Genomic DNA, 19,114 nt, shown 5'->3' on the forward strand with positions numbered 1-19,114 from the left:
GTGCTTTGTCCCGCGCCATTCACAAAGATCGTGTGCCCAATTTCCTGCATCTGTCGCTTCCGCACTCAAGTCCCTTCTTCTTCCCGATGCATGTAAGTGCATTGGTTGCGACACAATTTGAATATTAAATCCCACGCCTGATTTCTGTCGCAGGAAAGCCAGTGCAATTGCACCACAATCCCCAGTTAAATACCTGTCACAGCGGCGCAAATCCTGAAAATTTCTAAAACCCGACGAAAGTGCGATCCGCGGACACTTAGTAAATAAGCCCCATTGCATGGATAGATTATAATGAAATGAACTTATATGTCACTGAAATTGAGATTTTATTTTACAGATAGAGTTAAAAACTGCCTGGTTAATACTGCGCTATGCCCACACAGAGATAGAGTGTCTCCTGTAAAATTCCTACAAACCAGAGTGAAGACAACACACAATCATCTTTATTGATGTAATACATAGAGCAAGCACAAGTGACATGTTATACACACAAAACCCCAAAAGAGGTCACTGAGAAGAAGAGCGGAACCAATGTCCTGGGATGAAGTTTCTGAGGGACGCATAAGGTGCACGGACTCAGAAGTGACGTCACGCGTCATGTCACCATGGCTGCCATGGCCAACCCGGAAGTGTAGTGCTGGCAAGGAGGACGGAAAACGGAGAATTGAGTAAAGTACCCGTTTAGACCAGGCGACTTGCTCTCCTCATAGGTATTCCAGAGGTGGCGCTCTAGGTGCGTTTATGTTGCGTTCAGTAATGCCTGTATCTATTTTCCTCCGGGTAATGGTAACTCTTGTAGAACTACAAGTCCCAGGAGTGACTACAGTATATGCAGAGGCTATGGCCAGGGTTACAGGTCATGATAAGGGGTAATGATGCATGGTGACTTGGATAGAGGTGCTAATAAGCAGTGGTCACTCTGTAGCACCCTGTTATCTGTGTGTTTGGGGTACACTCAAAGCAGTCCTTATAGTGGATGTCCATGTATACTCTTCTGGTGGATCTGTTACTGGCTGTTAGTCAGGCTGCCATCTGACACCCGGAAAGTGTTGTGTATGGGTCCTGTTGTTGCCTCTGTCTATAATCGCCATAATATTTTGGTTCTGGATGATCAAAATAGCCTGAAAGAGGTTGTCCAGTGATAGCCTTGCTGATTGGTGGTTAGGACCTCGCTTGCTATTACCAGACAACTCCTTTAACTGTATAGATAACATCCATGTTTTGGCTTAGCAGGCCCTTCCTTTAGGATGGACTTCTCAAGGTTCCTTGCAGATGACTTTGAGGTGAAGGATTGGGTGAATGCTGCCTTTAAATCCGTACAGAAAGATGCTCCAGGGAAGGTGGACGCACACGCCGCAACGCTGGTCATGAAACTGCAGCTCTTCATACAGGAGGTCAACAACTCGGTAGAAGGTACGTGAGACCTGAGCTGCTGTGGTACAATAACCCGCCCCAGCCTCTATTAGTCTTGTGTCATGTTCATAATGCTGTATGTGGAGAGCTAGCTAGCACCTCGGAGAGTTCCGCCGAGTTGAAAGCTCTCCACACAGTCATGGTCTCCTCTTAAAGTGGTCAACTTTGCCAACTATCTCCTATACATGATCGGTGATGGTCTGAAAGCTGGAACCCCCACCAAACAGGAGAACAGGAGTCCCTTTTTCATTAATTGATGGAGAGTCCATTTAAACATTGGATTGCTCACTCCTTTCAGTATTATGGGAGGACAAGACATTGCTGAGCACAGCGCACAGTGGGGCAGATTTACTTACCCGGTCCATTCGCGATCCAGAGGCGCGTTCTCTGCAGTGGATTCGGGTCCGGCCGGGATTCATTAAGGCAGTTCCTCCGACGTCCACCAGGTGGCGCTGCTGCGCTGAAGACCATCGGAACGCACTCAAGTACACCGGCCTATTCCTAGTGAAGGTAAGTGCAAGCTCCGCGAAACTTTTTTTTTTTTTTTTTTTAAATGCAGCGTTTTTTTTCCGAATCCGTCGGGTTTTCGTTCGGCCACGCACCCCGATTTCCGTCGCGTGCATGCCAGCGCCGATGCACCACAATCCGATCGCGTGCGCCAAAATCCCGGGGCAATACAGGGAAAATCGCTGCAAATTGAAAATATTCGGGTAACACGTCGGGAAAACGTGAATCGGGCCCTTAGTAAATGACCCCCAGTATCTACATCACTCTCTCATAGACATTGAATGAGAGTGCCGCAGATAACCCAGTGCTGTGTCTGGTAATTTCCAACACTCTAATACAATTGAATAGAGCAACAGAACAAATGCTAGTCCTGTCGCTCCACCAATTAGTGAGAACTAGACCCAAATTCTCTTCACTAATGGCCATCCTGTTCTAGTGATTGATAAGGAGTTGGTCAGAGAGGATGCTCACTGATGAACTTGTTATAACATACAAAGGTTATACAACACTTGACTCTCTTAAAGGGGCTTGAATAAAGCTGCTTCTCCATTCTATTAAATGGGACTGCTGAAGATCACCAAACCCTGGGAAGAGAACTACTGTATGTAGAGCTCTATGCAGTCATATATGATCAGTATATTGTACGGGCAATGTACAGCAAGTCCCTGGCTAGTACGCACCTTATACCCCATGTTACCATTACCACAAGAGCATTAGTAACATTCATATTCTACACAGAGAGCAGTCACCAGGCCCTGCAGAACATGCCACGAGTGTTACGGGATGTGGAGGCGCTGCGCCAGGAAGCAGCCTTTTTGAAGGAGCAGATGATTCTCGTAAAGGAGGATATCAAAAAGTTTGAGCAGGACACTGCACAGTCTATGCAGGTGAGGAGTAACTGTAATATATATATATATATATATATATGTGTGTGTGTATACAGAGAGAGTATTTTTTATAGAATGTTTTAACAACTCCCCTCTTGATCTGACTGTTGTTTGTATTACCAGGTCCTAGTGGAGATGGATAAAGTGAAGTCACGGATGCAGTTGGCTGCAGACTCCCTTCAAGAAGCTGACAAATGGAGTACACTAAGTGCAGACATTGAGGAGACCTTTAAGACTCAGGTAGTTTTATATAAGATAAATATTTTATATATATATATATCTATGTCGCCTATTCGATTTTATGTATGATGGAAGAAACCAGTGAATATTGGCTTGTAACGGGGGTTGATATTAGAAAAACATGGCCACCTTCTTACGGACAAAGCTCTGCTCCTTCTACTGGCTGTGTCTGGTACTGCAGATCAGCATGTTCACTTCAGGGGAATACAGTCACATTGGGACACATTTACTTACCCGGTCCTGTCACGATCCCACGGTGCGTTGTCCAACGAGGATTTGGGTCTGCCGCAATTCATTAAGATCGTGCTCCCAAGTTCCTGCATCCGTTGCTTCTGCGCCGAGGTCCGCCGGAGTTCACCTGCTTCTTTCCGGTGCTTGTAATTGCGACATATTTCTAAATGTCTCACGCGTTGTCCGAATCCGTCAGGTTGTCCGACGGCCCGCCCCCTGATATATGACGCGTACAAGCCAGCGCCGATGCGCCAAAATCCGATCGCGTGCGCAAAAATCCCGTGGGGAATTCGGGGCAAAACGGAAATTGCTGGGAAACCCGACGAAAATGCGCTCTGCGGTCCCTTAGTAAATGAGCCCCAATGTTTCTTGGGTTAAGCTGACATTTTACTTTTTACTTCTTTTGCACAACACTCTCGAGCATGGATTAAAAGGGTTGTCCAGAATAGAAACACACGGCATCTTACTTCACAAAACACTTCCTCACCTGTCCTGTGGTTGTGCATGGTACTACAGGTCAGCTCAAGGAAATCACTGTCCATCAAGTGGACGTTCCTCCAGGTAGTTCATTGAGATGCAATGTCACATGACTAAACTGTCACATCCCATGTGAGTGGTTTTCTGAAATTCAGCTTGATCCCAAAAGTTTTTTAATCTATATTTCAAGATGCCCACAGGAGACCATCAAAACTAGCTTCATGCAGGTGAATGTTTTTCTCTTCTACAGAACATCACTGTCATCTCAGAGAAGCTGACCAGTATGCAGGTGAGCCTCGCCATGCTGGTGGATACCCCTGACTACTCTGAGAAATGTGTCTACTTGGAGGCCTTGAAGAATCGATTGGAAGCCATGTGTAGCCCCCAGATAGTGGCAGCTTTCAATAGCCAATCTACAGGTCAGTAATGGGCATTGCAGCCGTTATGCATTGTGACTGCAGGTGGCGCTGCTGCACTTAGTAAGAGTTTACATTTTTTAAATGCAAATAATATAAGACACTTAAACGAGTGAAAGAAAAAGCAGTGAAATAACAGTAAGTGTGAGGTAAGAGGATGGATTTACACGGTTTATTGGGATAAGTTGTGAATATGTACTTTAATACGGGAGCTAAGAAAAAGTAGTTTTGTCTGGACATCTGTTCCATGTGTGCAGTATTGACTATTCACACTGTAGACAATGTTAGGTATTGTCCCTGGAGAAATGTGTAATCATACTTTTGTGTATCTTGAAAGTAGCAGCAGGACTGTGAAAATGGATTTATATTTTAGAATTGTAGCAACTTCAATGGCAATGCCCTTATCCTCACACTGCTGTGCACTGAATTGAGCAGCTCCACAGCTCCTTCTTGCTCCCCGGAATCACAGCTGTAGCACTTGAGCAAAAACTTCTATTACTTTTACTTGGGGCAAATGGAAGGGACTTTGGCGCAGCTAACTGCAAGGTGATAAGACACCATAGTGAACTTTGGGTAGCTACAATACTGGAATGTAAGTACATTTTTCACAGTCCTGCTGCTACTAACAAAACACACAGAGGTATGATAACAAAGATCTCCAGAGAGAACACTGGCTGCAGGTTTGCATTCTTAAAATTACTTAAAGGCTTCCTTTAAGAACCTCGACTAGGATGCTCGAAACTTGGATGAGGCTGGTAAAAACTTTCTTTAGAGCTCCTTTGGACTGTGACCAACTTCTTGCTTTTCTTTTTCTCTTATATTCACAGACCAGGCAAAAATGTTTGTGAAGGTATTCAGCGAGATTGACCGGATGCCGCAGTTGCTGGCGTACTATTATAAGTGCCACAAGGTGTGTGTATTACGCAGATGACTGGTTATAATGTGTTGCGTGTGGGCATATAGTCAGTTTAAAGGGACACTGTCATCAGATTTGACTCCATGTTACTATCTGTAAGTGATTGGGAACATTGCAGTTAGTATCAACAGAGAAACCCCATACAGACCTCATACTTATTATTTTTTTTTTATCAGATTAGTTTTTATCAATTTTAAAGATAACCGACATGTAAACATACAATACAGTCCACCTCATACTTATTACAGCAGAAGATTTGCTACAGTGTTATCTGTCTAGATAGTTTGGTGAATTAAATATTTCAAGGGACACTGTCACCAGATTTTATACCACTACCAGCCCCCTCAGATAGGGTATGAAATGTTCTTTCTAGAATACCCTCTTTTATGTGAAACCTCACCAGTTATCTATAGAAGAATCTCCTCCAAATTCATGTGAAAATCGGCAGAGAAGAGTCATATTTTGCCTGAGATGTATCAAATTTAGAGTCTGCAAGGGGAGTGTTACTTCATACGCCTTTACTTTCAGTTCAATGGCAACTAGAAACCTGCTGCTGGTGTCATATTAAAGATAAGAATCTCAATTTTCCTGGTCACTCGTTTGTCACAAGCTTGTTGTTCTGTGACTTACAAAACTGTATTTCAGTTTGAAAATAGTGGAAATTGTGTTTTAATCTTCAGCTCAGATTCCCAACTATGTTTTTAACTCAATGGAGATTCTTATATAGAGATATTCTAATATGACACCTGCAGCAAGTTTTCTATGTGATATCAAACTAATTATAGGGGTATCTGAAGTGATGCTCCCTCTACTACGTCACCATCTAAACTCATCTCAGGCAAAATATGACTCTTCTCCGCTCTTTCTCACAAAACTTTTGGGAGTTTTTTTTTTTATACTTAAATGGGCGAGATTTCACATAAAAGATTTTAGAAAGGACATTTTATACCCTACCAGAGGGTGGGGGACGGTAGTTTAAAGGGCAAAATCTGCGGACAGGTTCCCTTTAAACACCAACTTTTTTGACAATGCTATTGTCAAAATTGTACCTGGAGATCTGTGTAATGAAGCCATTGTGAGTGTTGTTAGTAGCAGCAGGATTGTAGTTGCACTTTGTGCACTGGAGTGTGAGATCTGAGAGTGAGGGAGAGCAGCAGCAGGCTTCTCGATAGATTTTACAGCATGGTAGAAGGTTTGGGGAGCGGATTAAAAGAAGAGATTTAAGATTCACAGGAGTTTAAGGAGACTCCCTCAGGGCTCCAAGCTCAGCTACAATCCTGGAATATAAAACCATATTTCACAGTTCTGTTGCTACCAACAACATACACAAAGCTCTAATTACACAGCGTCCCTTTAAATTCACAGCGTCCCTTTAAATTCACTCTTGTAGAAGGCGCACTGCTCTTACTATCATTCTTTTCTTTTGATGGTGAAGGCAATATCTCCATGTGATCTCACGCGCAGAGTTAGACGCCATATCTTGCAGATAATCCCACGTGAGGGCAGGTTTATTATACTCGCACACATATCAATAAAAGTAAAATTGCATCGGGTGGCGGGTCGGTCCTCTGCCCGTCCCCAGTCTGGCTAGTACCCCGAGACATGCTTCTATCAGTCACATGTCTGGCAGTATAATAAACTCACTCATGTGTGATGATCTTCAATAACCCTTCTATATGAGGCTGGATAGGATTCTACAGTGAATCTAACAAATGAGAAGGGTGTTAACATTCTCTGCAGCTTTGAGGAGAAAGATGGGTGCTGTTTTTATGATTTGAGCAAATTGATCTTCAATTATTAGGATGGGTATGGGCAAAGGCCCTGACATCTCACAGCGCACTGATCAACCTCTGAGCCAATAAACCAGTGTACACTTACCGTAATTATAGATCCTGACACCGTGACTGCGTTAATCTTCTTATATCCATTATCCATGGCCCTATGCCTTCTAAAATCATGTTAAAGAGCCGGAAGGGCTCTGGGGGGTATTAACAGAGCTCCTCTGTGTTGTAGCTTCACAGGCTGTTGCACTGTGCAGCAGCAGACTTACTCCTTAATAACGGTGCCCGATTAAAGTGCCTTGATGGATTTTGATGTTAGATTTCCTTTTAACACTTTTTCCAAGAATCTGAAAACCCCTTTAAATAAATCCTAGTATAATTTATACCTTCACCGCTGCCCTTCAGGGGAGACTTATATCTCCAAGTAGGTAATCATCTACACTTGTTTTTCCATTACACATCTTATATGTCTGTCTTCCCCCTTTGGGACCTTGTTTTTATGAAATACATATTTTTTTCCCCTTAGTGGCTATAAATAAAGTATTTTAACCCCTTGTTATTAAGGTCAAGATGAGATCAGCAGACATCAAATACTCCACAATGGGTTTATGCTTTGTTTCTCCTTGTATAATGGACGGACTGTTGTGGTTTGTAATATCATCCCGTCTATGGATAATCTTCTGTGTTTGGAAGATCTTTGTATACTTTGTATTGTTTTCTGAGCTCTTTGTAGATGTTGTAAGGAGTTGTTGTCATTGTGTCTTTTGTATCAATAATAATATATTTGTTCTGGAAGAATAGTGGATCTATATGGATTTAGTATTCTGCAAGTGCTTACACTGCTGTTCTCTGAGCTCTCTGCAGTACACTGCTTTGGTCTCTCTTCATTCTGCTCTGGACAGGATCGACTCAAACCGAGTCACTGCAGCTCAGCTTCTATTCAAATGAATGGGATGTAATCTGCAGTAACCTGACTTGACCACTCCACATGTTGCGGCGCTGTCCACTTCCTGTTTCATTATCTGTTTTATCAGCAGCTGAGAACAGCTGATCTGTGGGGGTGCTGGTTGATTTGATCCTTACTTATCTGTTACTATGAATATGATATCAATATTTTTAGCATGAAAAAACCCATTTAAGGGTTGGCTACTTTCACATCTCCACCAGAGCCTTCATGGCATTTCATCAAAGATTTTGATGAAAAGATCAGTGCGGCAAGTTTTGCGGCTTTCTTCTTGTCAAAGTGATTGATTCAGTGCAGCAGGATTTAGTGGATACCATTATAATTACAGAACAAACAGGACTCTGTGAACCCCACAACAGCAGGATTCCTTCTACCCCAAATATAAGCACGGAACCCACAGTGGAACTTAATAGACCCCATTATAATTACAGACCCCTGCAACAGGCTTCAAGGGACCGCATTATAAGTACAGACCAAGCAGTAGGACTCGGTGAACCTCATTATAAGAATGGTTCCTACAGCAACAGGACTCATTGTACCCCAAATATAAGTGCGGACCACGCAGTGGAACTCAATAGACCCCATTATAACTATGGAGCCCACAGCAGGACTCTGTATACTGCATTATAACTACAGACCCCACAGCAGGACTCTGTATACTGCATTATAACTACAGACCCCACAGCAGGACTCTGTATACTGCATTATAACTACAGACCCCACAGCAGGACTCTGTATACTGCATTATAACTATGGAGCCCCAGCAGGACTCTGTATACTGCATTATAACTATGGAGCCCCAGCAGGACTCTGTATACTGCATTATAACTATGGAGCCCCAGCAGGACTCTGTATACTGCATTATAACTAAAGACCCGCAGCAGGACTCTGTATACTGCATTATAACTACAGACCCCAGAGCAGGACTCTGTATACTGCATTATAACTACAGACCCCACAGCAGGACTCTGTATACTGCATTATAACTATGGAGCCCCAGCAGGACTCTGTATACTGCATTATAACTATGGAGCCCCAGCAGGACTCTGTATACTGCATTATAACTATGGAGCCCCAGCAGGACTCTGTATACTGCATTATAACTAAAGACCCGCAGCAGGACTCTGTATACTGCATTATAACTACAGACCCCGCAGCAGGACTCTGTATACTGCATTATAACTACAGACCCGCAGCAGGACTCTGTATACTGCATTATAACTACAGACCCCACAGCAGGACTCTGTATACTGCATTATAACTATGGAGCCCCAGCAGGACTCTGTATACCGCATTATAACTATGGAGCCCACAGCAGGACTCTGGATACTGCATTATAACTACAGACCCCACAGCAGGACTCTGTATACTGCATTATAACTACAGACCCCACAGCAGGACTCTGTATACTGCATTATAACTACAGACCCCACAGCAGGACTCTGTATACTGCATTATAACTACAGACCCCACAGCAGGACTCTGTATACTGCATTATAACTATGGAGCCCACAGCAGGACTCTGGATACTGCATTATAACTACAGACCCCACAGCAGGACTCTGTATACTGCATTATAACTACAGACCCCACAGCAGGACTCTGTATACTGCATTATAACTATGGAGCCCCAGCAGGACTCTGTATACTGCATTATAACTATGGAGCCCCAGCAGGACTCTGTATACTGCATTATAACTATGGAGCCCCAGCAGGACTCTGTATACTGCATTATAACTATGGAGCCCCAGCAGGACTCTGTATACTGCATTATAACTAAAGACCCGCAGCAGGACTCTGTATACTGCATTATAACTACAGACCCCGCAGCAGGACTCTGTATACTGCATTATAACTACAGACCCGCAGCAGGACTCTGTATACTGCATTATAACTACAGACCCCACAGCAGGACTCTGTATACTGCATTATAACTATGGAGCCCCAGCAGGACTCTGTATACCGCATTATAACTATGGAGCCCACAGCAGGACTCTGGATACTGCATTATAACTACAGACCCCACAGCAGGACTCTGTATACTGCATTATAACTACAGACCCCACAGCAGGACTCTGTATACTGCATTATAACTACAGACCCCACAGCAGGACTCTGTATACTGCATTATAACTACAGACCCCACAGCAGGACTCTGTATACTGCATTATAACTATGGAGCCCACAGCAGGACTCTGGATACTGCATTATAACTACAGACCCCACAGCAGGACTCTGTATACTGCATTATAACTACAGACCCCACAGCAGGACTCTGTATACTGCATTATAACTATGGAGCCCCAGCAGGACTCTGTATACTGCATTATAACTATGGAGCCCCAGCAGGACTCTGTATACTGCATTATAACTAAAGACCCGCAGCAGGACTCTGTATACTGCATTATAACTACAGACCCCACAGCAGGACTCTGTATACTGCATTATAACTACAGACCCCGCAGCAGGACTCTGTATACTGCATTATAACTACAGACCCGCAGCAGGACTCTGTATACCGCATTATAACTATGGAGCCCACAGCAGGACTCTGGATACTGCATTATAACTACAGACCCCACAGCAGGACTCTGTATACTGCATTATAACTACAGACCCCACAGCAGGACTCTGTATACTGCATTATAACTATGGAGCCCCAGCAGGACTCTGTATACTGCATTATAACTATGGAGCCCCAGCAGGACTCTGTATACTGCATTATAACTACAGACCCCGCAGCAGGACTCTGTATACTGCATTATAACTATGGAGCCCCAGCAGGACTCTGTATACTGCATTATAACTACAGACCCCGCAGCAGGACTCTGTATACTGCATTATAACTACAGACCCGCAGCAGGACTCTGTATACTGCATTATAACTACAGACCCCGCAGCAGGACTCTGTATACTGCATTATAACTACAGACCCCGCAGCAGGACTCTGTATACTGCATTATAACTACAGACCCCGCAGCAGGACTCTGTATACTGCATTATAACTACAGACCCCGCAGCAGGACTCTGTATACTGCATTATAACTACAGACCCCGCAGCAGGACTCTGTATACTGCATTATAACTACAGACCCCGCAGCAGGACTCTGTATGCTGCATTATAACTTTGCCCAGGACTCCATGTACCACATCATAACTACGGACCTTGCAGCAGGACTTGGTGTACCACATTATCAATATGGACCCCGCAGCAGGACTCATTTGAAGACTGGAGCAGGTCGCAATGAAACCAAGTTATTGGTCACCCCTTACACATCCTTTTTGCTGTGTAATATACCCATGTGACTGACTTATATACACGATAACATGTCCCTGGCTCTAGTTGATGCCCTGTGTCCTTCAGTACATGAGCACAGGACATACTGTAACAGCAGGGCACCTCAGTGACGCCCCACTGCCCTGTGCCAGGTGTGTGAATGAGCCCTCACCCCTTCACTGCCAACACAGGTGGAGTTTATTTAATATAGGCCATTGCCGATAACTGTAAAGGTTCCTCTTATCTCCGTTCACCAACCTTCCCTATAAAACACTGGGTACATTACCTCATGTGTGTGGTCAGAGCGTGACCTTTCCCTATTGACTCCAGTCCAGCGCTGCGCCACATTGTGATCCCGCCAAGGCTCTTAGTCATTCCAGGGTAAATCTGTGACGCTTATCTGAGACATTAGATCATGTCATATGTCAATTTCTAGACTAAAGGTGGCTATACGTCCACAGTAGCTCCCTCTCACTTGTCCATCACATGTACATGAACAGCTGAGTGTGCGTGTCTTGTTCATGAGGAGAGGGGAGTAGGCTACTACCACACCATCCACATAGTGGATTATCTCCTATCAGAATGAAAAGATAAGATGTGTAAATTTCAATATTTCTGATCTTTCTCTCTCCATATCATATGTTGAAGGAGAATTGGACAACCCCTCACTTCCTGCAGAAATTAAAGGGGTTGTTTGGATCCTACGTTGTGTTTTCTTAAAAGATCCATAAGGTTTAAAGGGAACTTGTCACCAGGTTGTATCCCACTAAATTAGTAGCCCCTTAGGTAGGGGATGAAATGTCCTTTCTAGAGTTGAATTCTTATCCATCGATCTATAAAAAAAAAAAATCTTCCCCTAGAGTCAGGCAAGTATGACTCTTCTCATTTTCACATGAGATGAGTCAAGTTTAGTGGTTGCAGGAGGGGGGTCACTCCCTAGCTTTGGTTCTTTAGCACCTCGAAACAAGTTTGTTGAGTCACTTTAAAGATAGGAATCTCATCTTTCAGACCCGTCAGTGTTATGGTTCTGTGAGCTACTGAATTGGACATACAGACAGTTTGCATTTCCAGCTATTTATTTAGCTGTTTGTATCTCTGGTTCTGTAGCTCACAAAGCCATAATGTGTAGTGAAAGATGACATTCTTATCTTTAATGTGAAACAAAAAGCATGTTACTAGGTGCTATAAAACAGGAGAGAGGGGCTTCTGAAGTGGCACTCGCCCTGCAACCACTAAACTTGACTCATCTCATGTAGAAGAGTCATATTTGCCTGACTGTAGGAGAGATCTTTATAGGTAATTGGATGAGATGTCACATAAAAGAGGAGATTCTAGAAAGGACATTTCGTACACTACTTGAGGGGGGTAGTTTAGTGGGGTAAAGATAGGTGATAGGTTCATGTAACGGGTTCCCCTCCACTGTAATTTTGTTGTCAATCTAATTGTGTTTTCTTATATGTTTCACTAATGCTGTCCCCCCCCCCCATAGGTTCAGCTGGTATCAGTGTGGCAGGAACTATGTCAGAGCGAGATGTCCCTCGACCGGCAGCTGACGGAGTTTTATGACACCCTGCTCAGTGCATGGCACACACAGCTCCAGTGGGTCACTCAGGTAAGTGAGGTAAATGTAAAGCCAACTAGGTTGGTAGAAGATGACTATTCCACAGCTTCAATATCTCTGTGTTCTTCAGACTCTACTGACACTCGCACAATGGGGGTCATTTACTAAGGGCCCGAATCGCTTTTTTTCGTGGGGTTTCCCGAATTTTTCCGATTTGCGTCGAATTGCCCCGGGTTTTTGGTCGGATTGTGGTGCTTCGGCGCCGGCATGCATGCAATGGAAATCGGGGGTCGTGGCCGTCGGAAAACCTGTGTAAGTGCTTGACACGCACTTACCTGCACCAAGAAATAGAAGGTGAGCTCCGGTGAACTCCAGCGGACCTCGGCGCAGCAACGACACCTGGTGGACATCGGGCGCCAGATTAGTGAATCCTGGCCGGACCCCAATCAGCGTCAGAGAACCCGCCGCTGGATCGCAACTGGACCGGGTAACTAAATCTGCCCCAATGAGTAAAAAAGTCGGACTGAGCTTTAATATTATGATCAGTACGGATCTGACCGCTGGGCCCTCATCAATCACAAGAGTGTGGGTCCAGTTCTCCTGGAGCAGCAGGTAGTTTATGTATTGTATTCAGCTTTATCTGTCAGTCCCATAGACATTGAAATCTATGGGGGGCCGTGATCTGGTCGCAAATCATATGAGAGATCATGGCCCCACATTGTGACCATGTGAATGAGCGCTAAGCTTTACTCTTTTTCCTCAACGGTCATTGATACCTTAATGTCCAAGTCAATTTTTGCTCTTCTGTTCTGCTCTTCTTTAAATTAGAGGAACTATGGCACGTAAAACCAACATTTGAGTTGTCATATTAAAAAGAAAAGGCCCCCCTTTAATCAATGTATGGTATGTCTCTAGGTGTCACAGAGGCGGAGATATATACTGTTAACCTTACAGTCGGGAATGGAGAGCATAAAAAAGTCACTTTTTTTTTTTTTACTGTAACTAAGAGTTGATTATCTACATTCTGCGGCACCTAGAAACACAATCCTGATATTATATTAAAGGGAAGATTCTCCTTTTTTGATGACACCAGAGCCATGGTTCAGAAGATAATGCAGTTTAAAGTGGGCCACTGTCATCATGTCTATACACATGCTATGTGCACGGGGTATGTGCAAGTAGGATGTGTATAACCTTATGGTACATCTGCACTTTGATATTGTTGGTAAAGTGGCCATAAACTTTTCTTTTATAGTATCATAACACTATTACCTATATATCTATATACATTGAAACTACAGGGATACAAGGCCTCTGTTTCCTCCTGCACATAGAGTCAGATAGTAAACTTCTGTCTGTCTGTGGCCGCCACCAGGGTGGAGCACAGGACCTTATGATACCAGATCTATTATAGACTATCGTATAAAGATCTTAAAGGGGCATTCAGATTTTATTTGAATCAAATACATTTTTATTGAACATTTTTACAACTTTTGATTATCCCCAACTAACAGTGATCATCCTCTTACAGATCTTATTTATTGATGATACTATTAGCTGGGTCTGACACTAGGCACCGCCACCTCATGTCCATTCGTCACATACATGACCAGGGCTTCTATAGGCTGTGTGCGACCTCTGTCCTCGCAACCCCAGGACTTGGACCTATTTTTAAGTGGGTCTCTTACCCCCTACCAATCAGACTTTTACCCCCTGAACTTAGTGTCTTTTGTCAGACAACCCCTTTAATTATTGAACATTTCCGTGGACCTCACCTTCGCTTTTAGAGATGTTTTGTATTTGACATTGGGTGAAACACAGTTACAAAATGTAACTGTGGCAAATAACTAAAAAATGTCACCAGTCCAGGAGCATGTCAGTCCCCGTGTAGTGGAAACCGTCAATTGTGATGCAAATTGGACCAAGCCCCGTCATGTGCCTTGCTTCACTGCTCCGTCTTGATGTAAGCACTTGATAAGTTTTATGGCCTGGACGGCGGTCACCTGCGGATTGAACCTGATGTTCTACTTGATCCGTCCTCCCCTTATCTGATGTCACTGCACGTTCCCACGGCCCATTATGTCACTCAGCCTCTTAAAGGATACAGGTCGCTTTATACCCCACCTTACAGCATGTCTTTAAAGGTGTCCTACTAACGTACCCCCTGTGCTACAGTAATGCTCTTCACCTTTATGGCATCGCTCCTTCAAGTGAATTTTTTTTCTTCCTATTGAAACTATCCAGACCTTAAAGATTACTATCTGTCTGGTAGGAATGTAAGGTAGATATACATCTCTTTTGCCCTTGACGCTAATAGTCATGCGGCCTCTTTAAAGCCTTGTGCACACAGTAAAAACTGCACCTGTCCTACTGATATGATCTTCCTGGTGACCTTGTAATACTTTTATCTAGGGCTTTCCCTTCTTGGGCAATTTTAATGCTTTTTTGGAAAATTGTGTTGTACAATCATACTCTTTCTGAGAAAGTATATGTTTTCTTTAACCCCTTATCCACATCTGGTGTAAATTTACATATTTGTGACGGCTGTGGTCATATGTGCCCACTGCATCTTAGAGGTTATAATGATGGGGTTGTGGAAGTTTACACTAATGACTGATGTAAGGATTGAAAGGGATTCTGTGAGACATAAAATAAAATCAAAGTTTATTTACTATGTTAGGAACTGATACAATTGTTGGCTTGTAGCGGAGTCCTCCCTAGGGGCCACAAGAGCCGATCCCCTTCAAATTTTTAACACGTTTCTGATTTTATTAGTTACATTGCTAATACTATACATTGCCTGCCTCGTGGTTGATGAATGGGTTAATCTGCTGTATACGCCGCGGTGAGCGATATCCAGACGTTGCAGTGATCATCCGAGCGTCCAATTCAAATTTATTAATAACGTGCATGGTCAGACGTGCAGAATAAATGCCATTCATTATCCCAGACCCTAAAAATGAGAGGATTTCTGTAAAGAACGTGGTGTCAGCAGGTTTTAATTATCATCCCTGCTCCGTGTTCTCAGTTCACCTCCCTGTATTCGTGTATGTCCTCCCCTATAGCGTACATCTTATAAGCAGAGTAGCCATTGTTGTTAAAGGGGTTTTCTTACACTTATACCCCAGCTACCATGAGAAGGGGGACACAAGTTATTGTAGCACCAACACAGCCTGGTTTTATATCGGTAACCTATCTTTACCATCAGCGGTGGTCCGACACTGGGCAGGCCGCTGATCGACCGCTTAACGTATCACAGGCCGATGATGCTGTGTACATTCATCATTTGGTCTCTGAGTTACTTGGCCCCATTGCAAGTGTATGAGTCTAAGCTGCAGTACCCAGTACAGCCACTATTCGATGTACAGCAGTGTGCTTGGTAGGAAGTGTAGAGACAGTCAAAGTCACTTGTGGGCACCACATTGTCTTGAACGCAGAGGACCCAGCAGCCGGACCCCCACTGCTCAATGTGAGTCTGAAATCAAAGGGTTGCCCCCATATTGAAAAAAGGGGTACTCCCATCCCACATGTGGGACATGAGCCTATATTGAAAATGGGGCTCCCCCAATTCCTGTCTGTTTTATACAAACGTCGCATAATTTTGTGTTCCAGATATTTAAGAAGCCTCATGAGGTGGTGACGGTCCTGCTGATCCAGACTCTAGGTGCCATGGTGCCCTCCATCCCGGTCTGTCTGAGCTCTGCCATGGAGAGGACGGGCTTGGAGCATAAGCTCACTACCTTGCTGGAGCTTTTTCAGGCCACCGGTCACTTTGCTAAGGCTCTGGAAGCTGCTATCATGCCCCATATTGGTAAGAAGTGATTGTGTATTACGTTTTATGCATTTTTTGAAAGGTTGGTTATTTAGCTGTGGCCCTCATTTGGATTTTATGTTAGATTGCTGTAAGTAGAACTGATCACTTGAAGGGTCCTCTCAAGTTTTCAGGTTATTCACAGCAGGTGATCAATGAGGGCCCGACTGCTTGGGCCAGTCTTATTCTCACTAATGGGTTGAGCATGGGTCCTGTCGCTCAATTCAATATTGTAGGAGTGTTGGGAGATTGCTGAGTGCAGCACTCGGGTATCTACAATATTTGCATAGAAAGCAAAGGAGAGTGTTGGTGATATCACTTGACCTGGTATATAACGAGCCTTGCACCTGTGTGACATCACATGACCAGGTATATAACGAGCCTTGCACCTGTGTGTCATCACATGACCAGGGATATAACTAGCTGTGCATCTGTGTGACATCACATAACCAGGCATATAATGAGCCGTGCACCTGTGTGATCACATGACCAGGGATATAACGAGCAGTGCACCTGTGTGACATCACATGACCAGGGATATAACTAGCTGTGCATCTGTGTGACATCACATAACCAGGGATATAATGAGCCGTGCACCTGTGTGATCACATGACCAGGGATATAACGAGCAGTGCACCTGTGTGACATCACATGACTAGGGATATAACGAGCCATGCACCTGTGTGACAGCACATGACCAGAGATATAACGAGCCGTGCACCTGTGTGACATCACATGACCAGGTATATAAAAAGCCGTGCACCTGTGTGACAGCACATGACCAGGGATATAACGAACCGTGCACCTGTGTGACATCACAAGACCATGGATATAACGAGCCGTGCACCTGTATGACATCACATGACCAGGGACCAGTTTTTATCCACCGGAAGTAAATAATAAAGCTTCCTACATAGTGACAGCAAGCACAGATCAAAACCAGTAGGAATTGATACAGAAAGTATACTGGAAAATTGTATAACTTTTAATTGCACAAACAATATCAATTATTTGCTGAAAGTGGACAACTCCTTTAAGCCACATTGACCTTGGCCGTGACGTTTAGATGCAGGGCTTGGGCTCTGCTCTACTCCTCAGGTAAAGAATAGCTATGAATCTAGTATAACACTTTCCCCAGTTATATAGTATGTATTGGAATTAAGGGAATTTTCCTTTGTGTTGTAACCTCCGGAGGGGAATGTTCCTCACTACAGAAGTGCTGTCAGGCCTTGTTCAGACGCGGTCATGGTCTGTTTCTCCTTAAAGCTCCTTGTTCTTGGCTCCCAGACATCGGCGCAGTCAATAGTGTTGGCGGATTTCCATGGGGAAAGTAGTAAGAACACTACGGCTCCGCTCCCTTCTGTGTCACCTCTTAACTCTTACACTGCTGAACTCTGCAGTCATCCGGGTCACTGCAGGAAAGCTCCACTCTGATTTACCGGACCTTGTAAAAGGCCCAAGAAATCATCAGTGTAGGTTATAGTGTCTGGTTGATGGGACTCCCACTGATCGCATGAATTGCTGTCCCAAAATCCTAGACCCAAGGGAGACCCCCCCCCCCCCCATCAGTCTACCATGACTAGGCCATGGGTATATACAGCCGCTCCGCTGCCTGTGTGCCAAATCCCTAATATCTCAAGTGGCATCTGCACTGGAATGTATCGGGGCCCTGCACACATGCCTGAGCGGGACACACACCACCGATCAGCACTTAGGACGAGGACACTTGAAATACTAAGAGAAAACTGCACCTAATCCACAGAGGAATGTAACCTGGAGACTCGGCAATTCCCTGGGCATTCTGTTGCTTTCTTGTAGTAATTATTTATCCATCTTATATACATATACAGTAGCATTTCTCACGGTCTATATCAGGAGAGCACAACGTGGTGAAGGTGACGGAGTTGGTGGAGGCCGTCCACGGAGCCTACAAACCCTTCCAGCTGCAGTACGGGAGCCTGGAGGAGTCACATCTTCTGATACAGCTGAGCGCGATACCTCTGGTAAGATACAAGTTCAGATGTACACGGACCCAGTTTTGGATATGGTGTTATAATAGATAGATACCTGTAGCTGTCTCCTAACGGCCCTCAAATTAAATGTGAAATTAGGCCCGAAAAGGGTGCACTGAACCTTGTGGCCACGCCCATGGTGCACCGAAATGCTGATGTGAGAGAGGTTTTCTGGGTATCCTAGACATTGATTTTTAATTAGAATGTGATCATTGGGGTCCGGCGCCCAGACCAGCTGTCTATATGTCCTGAAAATAATATACAGTTCACCATATAGCACATGGTTCTCAGAGGCTGGAGTATAACTGTACAAGGCAGGTCTGCGTGTGTGAGCGCACTGATATGACACTGGTACGATAGGGGCAGGACCAGAAAACCATTTCACTACTCAGTAGACGTGAGCTATCCTGTTCTTGTCTTATCGTTTCTGTCTTGTCATGCAGGAACATGGAGAGGCTCTAGACTGTGTCCAGGAGCTCTCCCACTCGGTGTCCCGGCTCTTCAGCCTGGCATCGGGTGCAGTGGAGCGTTGCATCAAACTGACAGATGGACTGGGGGTGTGCGGCCTCCTACAGGCTCTGCAGTCTCTGTTTAAGAAGTGAGTATGGTCACTAGTAACTA

General features: G+C 44.3%; 1 protein-coding gene across 3 annotated transcripts in view; it reads left to right on the forward strand.

The window, feature by feature from the left end:
• Positions 1 to 555: 555 nt before the first annotated feature.
• The window catches only part of COG7 (component of oligomeric golgi complex 7), a 28,769-nt gene continuing 10,210 nt past the window's right edge, over positions 556 to 19,114 (forward strand). Inside the window, exons 1-10 of one of the 3 annotated variants that reach the window (XM_072120296.1) lie at positions 556 to 710; positions 1,234 to 1,413; positions 2,659 to 2,807; positions 2,931 to 3,047; positions 4,006 to 4,174; positions 4,999 to 5,081; positions 12,599 to 12,721; positions 16,283 to 16,481; positions 18,357 to 18,484; positions 18,937 to 19,091. In XM_072120296.1, coding sequence (XP_071976397.1) covers positions 1,248 to 1,413; positions 2,659 to 2,807; positions 2,931 to 3,047; positions 4,006 to 4,174; positions 4,999 to 5,081; positions 12,599 to 12,721; positions 16,283 to 16,481; positions 18,357 to 18,484; positions 18,937 to 19,091 — 1,289 coding nt within the window. In that variant the 5' untranslated portion in view covers positions 556 to 710; positions 1,234 to 1,247. Of the gene's footprint in view, positions 734 to 1,230; positions 1,414 to 2,658; positions 2,808 to 2,930; positions 3,048 to 4,005; positions 4,175 to 4,998; positions 5,082 to 12,598; positions 12,722 to 16,282; positions 16,482 to 18,356; positions 18,485 to 18,936; positions 19,092 to 19,114 lie in introns of all 3 variants that reach the window. The other 2 variants (XM_072120297.1, XM_072120295.1) reach the window with 2 other exon arrangements.

The sequence above is a fragment of the Engystomops pustulosus genome, chromosome 8, assembly GCF_040894005.1.
Source record: "Engystomops pustulosus chromosome 8, aEngPut4.maternal, whole genome shotgun sequence".
In the NCBI taxonomy this organism is placed as follows: domain Eukaryota; kingdom Metazoa; phylum Chordata; class Amphibia; order Anura; family Leptodactylidae; genus Engystomops; species Engystomops pustulosus.